The sequence below is a fragment of the Branchiostoma belcheri genome, unplaced genomic scaffold (assembly GCF_001625305.1).
Source record: "Branchiostoma belcheri isolate BF01 breed outbred unplaced genomic scaffold, Haploidv18h27 scaffold68, whole genome shotgun sequence".
Lineage (NCBI taxonomy): Eukaryota > Metazoa > Chordata > Leptocardii > Amphioxiformes > Branchiostomatidae > Branchiostoma > Branchiostoma belcheri.
This window is the reverse complement of record NW_017804331.1, coordinates 166,637-176,928: the sequence shown is the minus strand read 5'-3', so window position 1 is coordinate 176,928 and position 10,292 is coordinate 166,637. Positions and strand designations below refer to the sequence as shown.

The window sequence follows — 10,292 nt, the reverse complement described above, 5'->3', positions numbered from 1 at the left end:
AATTATGTGATTTTGGTTCTTAGAACATGAACATATATATATAACTGATATATATGAAATTCATACAGTCATTTACAGCGTGTATATTATATAATCCGGGAAAATTTCTGTGATTCTGATAACACAGCTGAAAAAAACAGTAAACATTTCTCATTTAAATCAGGACAAAAATATCATAATCTACGAACAAACTACATCAATTATGAGCGCAAAAAACCCTCCCAAAATACACCATCGTTTCACGGTACTGATTAAAATGCAAAACTTCGTTGTAAATACGAAAACTACAATTCCAAAATGCAACATCAAAACACAAATCACCTATACCCACTGACAAATTTGCCGCGAGAGATCGATGCAATGTGCACGTGACAACCGTTTTAGATCGGGTAAACACGCCACAACGGCAGCGTGAATATTAAACGAAAAAGGTGCGAAAATTCCTTTATTATGAAAACCGTAAGTACGATATACACAAAACATTTGTATTAAAAAAAAAGATCTTACCCTTTTGATGGCCTTCTGCACCCACCAACATGGTTTTACGTGAAGAACCGCCACACGTCTTGATGTGCTGACAAACACGCGGCAACGACTTAGAAGCCCGCGTTCTGGCGCGCAGGCTAACACGTGGCGACGGCAACTCGATCTTTGGATTTACCCGCGAGTTCTAATCGGAAGATTTCATCGACTTTCCCCACAGAACGTTCTAAATTTATAAGATACACAATCGGTGAAATGCATACGCTCACTTTATTTTCTCCATACCATATTTTTTGTTCAAAAGCACATCTACAACTCGCGCCGTATCGCCGTATCAAAATAAGTGGCTACGTTCTGTCTGAAGCCGCTCCGCACCAACATGGCGGACCGCCGGCCTCGGCGCGGCGCGGCGCGGAGTTTATACAGCTATTTTAGTTACTCCAGACAAAGGAAAACACAAACTATTACTGGAGATACTACAAAAGAAAGTGCAGATTAGGACATGTAGTGTTCCTTCCTTTATTTGTAGAATGGATGGCTGAAAGAGTCCCGCGATCGGCCGGTCAGCGACGGGCGATGCACGAACTTGCCGATAATTCGATGTTTTCGTAAACTCAGCCAGTCATAAAAACTCAACCACTACAAAATATGATTCTTGAACTATTTTTTGAGTGGGTTATTACTACCTGTCCACATAATTTGTTGATATAGATACAGTAAAGACAGCCGTTCTTGGTGCCCCATACAGCACCCTATGACGGCCGTCATGGTGTGTTCCCTGTGCACGTCAAAGCCACGTTATAGCGTGTCACTCAGCACGCTTACATAGCTCGGCCAGGGTTAGGGTTAGTGTTGGGGCCAGGGTTTGGGTTAGGGTAGACTTACTCTCTGCCTGCTGCGATGAGTGCCGTCAGAGCTCTCTGTGGGGAGACATTCATGGCCAGGGCTGCCATCGCCTTGTCCACATCCTCTCGGATAAACCCGTTGGACTCCCCGTTCTTGTGGAGCAGGACTTGGGTGGTCTGGTCAATGTCCTACAACAACAGAAGGGCAGATGTTAGCCGACTTTAATACAAAACATGTGCTACAAGTCCAACCCCTTAAATTGTTTCCTTCCTTATTTTTCCAACACTCTTTTCAAGGTGTCTGGCAAACTTAGGACACAAACTCTATGGACAAAAGTAATCTTAATAAGTTTTAATGTCTAGTTTCTCTAAACACTTAAAACATAAATAAAACATAACAACACATTAGTGAGATGTTTCTGCCCAGTATTTATATATTTTCATCATAATGACTCATAAAACATCTGGGTAGCCCATTCAGCTAGTAGACTCTGCTTTCTAATGGAGCCCAGCATACATTTACACAGAACATGATTACATATAGTCGAGCAACAAAAGGTGCTGGTGGTCAACAGTCATATAAAATCCAATGTGTCAAAACAAAAGTGGCTAATATTATATTAAAACACCAACAACAGCATAATACAATGTCTTCTGGGGTCAGATTGTCAGTACAGAAATTATTTAAAAAAAATGTATATAAGATGCTGTATGTATAGTTTGTGTTTCTATGTTTGTACCGTTGTTTTCTATGGGCGAAATACATAAAATAAAGACAATCGATCCTTACCTGGTCCATGTTTTTCTCAGGTAGGTGAACATGTCTCCGAGACAGGCGATGGCGGCGCGAGCGACCGACGAGCGGAGGTTCTTGACCTCCGTGAGCACGGCGAGGATCGCGTCGTGAAGCCGGGAGTTCACGACCTTCGGGTGGAAGATGGCGAGTCTGCGGATATGGCTGATGCCTTCGCACTTCACCTCCCTGGGAACGGGGTAAAATCAGCTTTATTCAACATTCAAGATTAATTATTACGCTACATTTCAAAAATTTTTATCTAGGAGGGAATAAGGTAAAATACATGATAGATGGCAAGAGCTGTCTCTAGAACAATGACTTTTGTTGGTACTCAGTACTTTTGTGAAAACTCGGTACTTTTGTTGGTACTCGGTACTTTTGTTGAAGTTCGGTACATTGGATAAAACTCGGTACTTTTGTGGAAACTCAGCACTTTTGTTGGTACTCAGTACTTTTCTTGAAGTTCAGTACATTGGTGAAAACTCGGTACTTTTGTGGAAACTCGGTACTTTTGTTGGTACTCAGTACTTTTGTTGAAGTTCAGCACATTGGAGAAAACTCTGTACTTTTGCTGGTACTCGGTACTTTTGTTGAAGTTCGGTACATTGGTGAAAACTTGGTACATTGGTGAAAGCTTTTGTGGAAACTTGGTGCTTTTGTGGAAGTTCTGTACTGACCAGTTCTCGTCGTTGATGAGCCTGAAGGCGTCCTGCAGCGCGGCGTCGGGGTTGGTGAAGGGTTTGAGGTCAAGTTCGTCCATGAGCGAGCTGCTGCGGTGCGAAGGCGTGCTCACCTGGCTCGACGGTGTGCTCGGAGAAGAGCCCACTTTTGGCCTGGGGGGGGGAGGGGGATAGTTCATATATGTCATACAACAGCCATGCCTTAGAAAAAACAAAGACATATACACTGTAGTATCAAGTCTTTGATTATACAGTTGCGGGGGTCTCTGACACGTGTGGGCAGCAGTTGGCTAGTAAGGCATCAAGCATCACCTGCCGGTTAATACAGAAACACTTTTCACACATCCACAATTTTACATGATTGTGGTACTTTAAATGTAGCATTGTGACAGGCTAGATTGAACTTACGATTGTGAGCCTCTCTTCTTTGGTGTGTGCGCCGGCGGCTTGCCTACAGGTGAGGAGTCCAGAACCCTGGCACGGTCGTACGGACCCGTCCCCATTATAGACAGGCCACCTGTGCAGGTAAAACAGTCGTTATAAACTCTAACACAGGCCACCTGTGCAGGTAAAACAGTCATTATAAACTCTAACACAGGCCACCTGTGCAGGTAAAACAGTCATTATAAACTCTAACACAGGCCACCTGTGCAGGTAAAACAGTCGTTATAAACTCTAACATCCTGGCACGGTCGTACGGACCCATCCCCATTATAGACAGGCCACCTGTGCAGGTAAAACAGTCATTATAAACTCTAACACCCTGGCACGATCGTATGGACTGGTAATAAACACCCTGGCACGATCGTATGGACCGGTAATAAACACCCTGGCACGGTCGTATGGACCGGAAATAAACACCCTGGCACGGTCGTATGGACCGGTAATAAACACCCTAGCACGGTCGTACGGACCAGTAATAAACACCCTGGCACGGTCGTACGGACCAGTAATAAACACCCTAGCACGGTCGTATGGACCGGTAATAAACACCCTGGCACGGACGTATGGACCGGTAATAAACACCCTGGCACGGTCGTATGGACCGGAAATAAACACCCTGGCACGGTCGTATGGACCGGTAATAAACACCCTAGCACGGTCGTACGGACCAGTAATAAACACCCTGGCACGGTCGTATGGACCGGTAATAAACACCCTGGCACGGTCGTATGGACCGGTAATAAACACCCTAGCACGGTCGTACGGACTGGTAATAAACACCCTGGCACGGTCGTATGGACCAGTAATAAACACCCTGGCACGGTCGTATGGACCGGTCCCCATTATACACAGGCCACCTGGGGGTGGGGCAAAATGTCATCAAATTACACTGAAATCTTTAAACAATGATATATATGCATACATTGATAGATTTTCTCTATTCCTTCAGCTTTTGTATCTCCTTTTGTTAAGATAAAACAACAATACGTGCAGGTCCCTCACCAATATCTGTTCGATGCCACAACATTGGAACAGATACATGATAAATGGATGAGTAAGAGCTCCTTTTCCTTCAGTTTGCATCTCCTTTTGTAAACTTAAGATTAAAACAGCAGCAGCTTCTCACCGATATCCTCCAGCTCCATCTGACTGGACTGCTTGAGTTTCTCCTTCTGTCGTTCCTTCTCCTCCGCTCTCCGTCTCGCTCGCTCCTCTCTTTCTCTTCTCCTTTTCTCGTTCTCTTCTCTCTCCCTCTGTTTCCGTTCTCTCTCCTGTTTCTCCTGCTCCTGAGGAGGGTAGACACCAGAACACGTGTTTGTCAATCGGTATTCTGTACTTTGGTGTATGAATGAATGAACTGGTTAATTTATTATTTACAACACACATACCATTGCCGCCTTACATGGCTGAATTGGGGCATGATACACGTGAAAAATTATCAAGAATGGTCCAGCAACTTCACAATAAAAGGTAAAACACTGTTCTTGAACCTAGACGCCCTGCAGCTAAACTGTGTGAAGTTGTCCTTTGACCTCAGTTCTCTGCCATGTAGGCATCCGCATTTAGGCGGTAACCAACTACAGAAGTTGGGGAATTTAGCTATCAACATTGCAAAGTTCTCACAGAGGCTACGGTGTCTCAGGTACAAAGGTGTAACTGTAAGTGATAGTAGCTCTAGTGCTAATGTTTGTATTTTCTATAGGAGAGATTCCTTACAGCATTAGATTTCCAATAGGGAAAATGGTAGCAGAAAAGTCAGATTAGAAGGGAGCTCAAACTGTTGAGAGGGTTAGTTCTGCTACAAAAACATGCTGCAACAGGGAGGGTTAGTCCTGCTACATGTACACACTGCTACAAGAAGGTAACTAGTAGATCTGCAGTACTGTTACAAAAACATGCTGCAACAGGGCTTAGGAGTTCGAGGGTTAGTAGCTAGTTTGCCTGTCGTATCCACAAGTTTGGTATTCATGCTGCTACAGGGCAAATTAGTTCTGCTACAAACACATGCTGCTACAGAAAGGTTAGTCCTGCTACAAACACATGCTGCTACAGGGAGGGTTAGTCCTGCTACAGGGCGAGTTCGAGGGTTAGTATCTGGTTTGCCTGTCGTACCTCCCGCTGCCTCTCCCACTCCTCCTGCTCTCTCTGCTTCTGTTCTCGCTCCAGACGCCTTTTCTCCTGGGGGGGGGGGGAATTAAGTCTGTCAGGCCTTGATAAATCATGCTGACGTGGTAAAAATTCTTCTGAAACATGGGAAAGAGCACTGCAGTTCCCCAATCACACCAGCCAGCTGCCTGGACTCGCCAGTGATGCATGTCTTGGTTTAATCAACACAGGAGGGGGGGGGGGGGTAGAACAAAAAAAAACACAGGACCGTCCACATTCAAACACTCGTGCCACCCAACATTACTCAATCAGTCTTTCCTGCACTTTCTGTGGAGAAAACTGAAAGATGAGTCAGTCATGATGACGTCAGCCCTCCACCTTACCACCACCACCCCACACACGGAGAGTCGGGAAATCTCTACCTTCAAGCGGCGCCGTTTCGCCTGTTTCGCGAGCTCCAGCTCTTTCCACTCCTCCTCCAACCTGAGCTGTTCCTGGCAGAGAAATACGGGGTTAAAAACTCACATGCTTTGTAGCATAAATGGAATTTCTTTTGCACAACCTATATTGTCTCTTACCTTGCTTACGTTTCAGTGTCTATCAGACACCTTCCTCAGAGCTTCTGACTGAAGTTATGCTTCTCCCGCTATGTAGCCGATGTACAAAATTAATGTAGGTGGCTGTATCCTATGCTTAACCAACCTGATGAAACTATTTTCGGAAACAACTAATTTGTGTGGGGACTTGTTGCAAAGGTGCAGTGTCCAAATGTTCATATCCTTAGAACTGAGTTCCAGACTGCCCCTCACCACACCGAGACAGGGGCCAACATCATCTACCAGATACCTTTGACCCAGTGTTGACGTCACACTTCAAAGAAGCCACGTGACAAGCCTCACTTGGTCAGTCTACTGAGGAAGACCAGAGTGACTGGTCAAAAGCTCTAGGTGAGAGACCTTTCTGTGTTGGATCTAAAGTTTTAACTGTAAAGATGTGTTGGTAGGTTTACGTGACAGGCCAGCCTAGTTTAACACTGTGAGAGGTGGCTGATATATTCTTCCCCCCACCTGTAGTGAGTTTGATCCAGCAGGTTAAGACGGCCACGTCTCTATCTATGTGGATGTCTTTTATTGATGACACGTGTTGGTAGGTTTACGTGACAGGCTAGCCTGGTTTAAACACTATAAGAGTGACTGGTTGAAAGCTCTAGGTGAGAGAACTTCTTTGTGTTGGATCTAAAGTTTTAACTTGAAACTTCTGCTCACCTTCCTCTCCTGCTCCTGTCTCTCCTTCTCCGCCCGTTTCTCCGCCCGTATCTCCTCCTTGCGCTGCTGCTGTTTGCTGTTCAGCCGCTCCCGCGTCGCGCGAGACATCGAGATGTTGTTTGGGTCCTGACGAAGGGCAGAGGACAACAAGTCAGTAACCTTGAACATCAGTTAGAACTTAGAGAATAAGTTTGAAAGTGTGCTATTCCGGTATAACTGAGATCAGAGCATTTGTTCCTGGTGAGATTATACACGATGTGCAATAATCATTGTCTACCAGATAACCCAGTGTTGACGTCACACTTCAGAGAAGCCACGTGACAAGCTTCACTGGGTCAGTCTACTGAGGAAGACCAGAGTGACTGGTCAAAAGCTCTAGGTGAGAGAATTTTTTGTGTTGGATCTAAAGTTTTAACTTTAAACATTACATTTTGCTTGATCTAGGATCCATTGTTTCATTGTTTCATTTCAAACCTCTTCAGCACTGAAGTACTCACCAGGCTTCAGCCTGCCTCTATTGCCAGAAGTTCCACCAGATTCTGTATGTCAATATTCTACATCCAAAGGAATGAATTACTGCCTGCCGGACCTTTGAGTGGCAAACATCACCACTAAAATCCATTACAAAGGCTACATGTACAACTGAATCACTGTAGAGTCATTGGAGGATACTGTACACCAGTAGTACTACACATGCAAGTTTCCATGCCCAACAATATTGCACAGGAAGTCTGCACAGCTTGTACACATGTACATCCCCATGCTTCAGGGCCACAGACAAACAGTTCATGTCCATGTCAGCAAGCTGCTACCGTCATGTCCTACATGTACATGCACAGATTTCACTGGAAATCCAGGCCACGCCTACATTAATTTTGTATGTCAGTCAGGGATGCAAAGAAGTCCAAGACATTCAAGTTTCTCCCATCGAGCCATCCATGATAAGAAAAGCCTAGGGAAAAATGTTATGTTTCCTGTTTCAGTTCTAAAAAAATAGGGTCGGTAGGTAGAGATTATCTTTTTTTTGTTGAACTTTGGCAATCTCTAGTGATTCAACTCATATTTAACTTAATATACAATACAGAGTAAAACTTGCATGAGGACAGTTATATTTTAATTGCCAATGTTGTACAATGTTTCATCACTCAGGTGTCAGATACATGCAATGGAGCTAGAAAAAGTTAATCAGTTCGAAAAATTTATGTCCCTTTCACCCCCCAAAAAAAGCTAGGGTCGGCAGTTTTTTCTAGGATTTGTCGGGAAACAGGAAACACAACATTTTTTCCTTGGCCTTAACCCATGCACAAAGCAGGCAGGTCTACTGGTCAGACATTCCCGTCACCTCTCCACAAGTGGAACCTTCCAGCGACGATTCGCCCCAACTTTCCCGCCTGACATGCCTTTTGTCAAGCAGGATCTCCTCAACAGTACTGACGATGGCCGTGTCCACCAGGCTGCGCTGCCTGTGCAGGGCCACCGCGGGAGGGCGTCTGGGCGGGGTCAGACTCGTGTGTCTTCTAAGGGCGGGTCTGTGTGTCTGGCAGGCACTGTCGGGTGCAGACTGTACTGGTGATTGTGAGTCGTTGTTACGGCAGGCACTTTCGGGTGGTCGTTGTTGTGTGTCGTTACGGTAGGCACGGTCAGGTGCAGACTGTTGTCGTTGTTTTGTGTCGTTATTATGGCAGGCACTGTTTGGTGCAGACTGTACTGGTGATCGTTGTTGTTTTGTGTCGTTGTTACAGTAGGAACTGTCAGAGACGTCAGGTGACAGCTCTTGTCGTGGTGTGACATCGTCATCGTCAATGGTGTCATCAGTGTCATCAGGACAGCCTTCTCTGTCCTTAAGCGTGACTCTGTCCCTGTCACTGACCCAGTCCTGACCAGAGTGCTCGGCCCCCCAAACTGAGCCACCCCCCTGACGTCCCAGACTCTGTGCAAAGGAAGTCACCAGACTTTTCCATCAACATGTCTACAAGACGTGAGCAGTTCATGCCACCTATCAGGGTTTTCTTAACATCAGACCAAAAAGGACCATGCGAAAGTTTGGTCAAACTTTTGAGAAGTGAACATTAAGATGAGAAACAACCCATCAGCTGCTGATTGTATATTTTTTGTCCGAATCGTCGGATTTGATCTGAATCATCCGAGTCATCTAATTTTGCACACAGAAGACAGATATCCAAATTCAGGATTTTGCTTGTAGAAAATGTAAATACTTTTCACAAACCCTTACAAGCAGTCATGATTTGAGAAACTGTTTTTGGAATGAGTAACATCAGTAAAACAGCTGCAGTAACTTGTCTTACCTCTTCCTCAAAGTCAGAGTCACAGCTACTGATCTGTACTACCCACAATCACAAGTGAGAAACTGTTTGTGGGAATAACCGGACCTGTTTTGTAGATTATTCAGCCACCTTATATGTTACCGTAATGTTTTGTCATGTCTTGTCAGCAGGGCAAGCCCTTTGTAATAGCCACTGGCTAGTTGGGCTGCCCTGGCTGTGAGGGTTGAACAGCCAAACCCCCCGATAAATAGCAGAGCCTGTAAAAACGTTGTCACCGTTAGCTCGTCTTACCTCCTCATCGAAGTCCGAGTCGTAGTCGTCCGCCGCGCCCTGCCGCATTCCGACTCCGTACACACCCGACGGCGGCTCCTCACGGTCGTCATGGTTACCCCGTTTCCGTAGCAACGGGGAAGCCCGGTCGCCCGCCAGCGGCTCCGTGGTGTCCATGTTGGAAGTGGACCCAGACAACATTCCTGTAAAACGTACATCATAATTACCTTCAACAAACTACTGCATGGTTCATTCTTGCTCACACTCAAATACATTCAATAGGTATGGTGAGCAGCCCCTCCAACTCTGTTCTGCTACATAATGTAACCCAACACCATATGTCTTGCTACAGCACCAGTTACCATGGTGACAGACGTCTGATCCAGGTTATTGACCTTATGTGTTTGAAGAAGAAGAAGAAACTGAGCAAAAACAATATTTTTTCCTTCTGCGAAGGAAAACATAATCATCAGCTGTGGACATGCAGACATGGGTTTAACATATTACAGTACCGTGACATTTTAGCTTCCCAATTATACAGACACAGTGGGTGAAACTGTGGTGTACCACAATGCATTTACAAATGCTTCCTTTCTGCTCACTTTCATGCTGTTTTGATATTAAATTAATAAATGTGTCTGTAAAAGAAGGACTTCAAGTGGTGTAGATGGCATTGTGTCTTTGAGTACATATAACAATGTGCTTGGTGTTTGTACATTAAAAAAGACTTGGTGAATCTTTATACAATATTTCCAGTGAGAACTGAAGTGCCTGATCCCCTTTTGATAAATGTTAGGACCTGTGTCTTCAGATTTCTGTCTTCCTTTGGGCTTTGTTAGAGCATCTACAAGGAAAGGGGATGACAGAGTTGAAGAGTTGGAACATAACAATTACCTCAATATAGAAAAATGATAAAGACACTAATTGTTTAAACAAATCCAAGATCTTCAATCTTCATGATCCTTTTAAAGAGAGGACTGGTACTTTTGAAGTCTAACAAACTGAGTCTCTTAGTGCCACTGACGAAAGGTCGTGGATGCTACCTGAAATATCTGACTGTTTCCAAAATCATATCCAGTTGCTTGTCCTGAGTAACTTGTTTTTTTGCGCATCTTATT

The 10,292-nt window shown here is 44.8% G+C and overlaps 1 protein-coding gene across 1 annotated transcript in view; it reads right to left on the bottom strand.

The window, feature by feature from the left end:
• The window catches only part of LOC109484013, a 65,666-nt gene that overhangs the window by 13,169 nt on the left and 42,205 nt on the right, over nt 1–10,292 (bottom strand). The window contains 10 exon segments of the mRNA XM_019787171.1: nt 1,369–1,517; nt 2,119–2,135; nt 2,138–2,310; nt 2,802–2,957; nt 3,213–3,321; nt 4,375–4,534; nt 5,361–5,426; nt 5,777–5,848; nt 6,620–6,745; nt 9,196–9,377. Of these exon segments, the coding sequence (XP_019642730.1) occupies nt 1,369–1,517; nt 2,119–2,135; nt 2,138–2,310; nt 2,802–2,957; nt 3,213–3,321; nt 4,375–4,534; nt 5,361–5,426; nt 5,777–5,848; nt 6,620–6,745; nt 9,196–9,377 (1,210 nt within the window).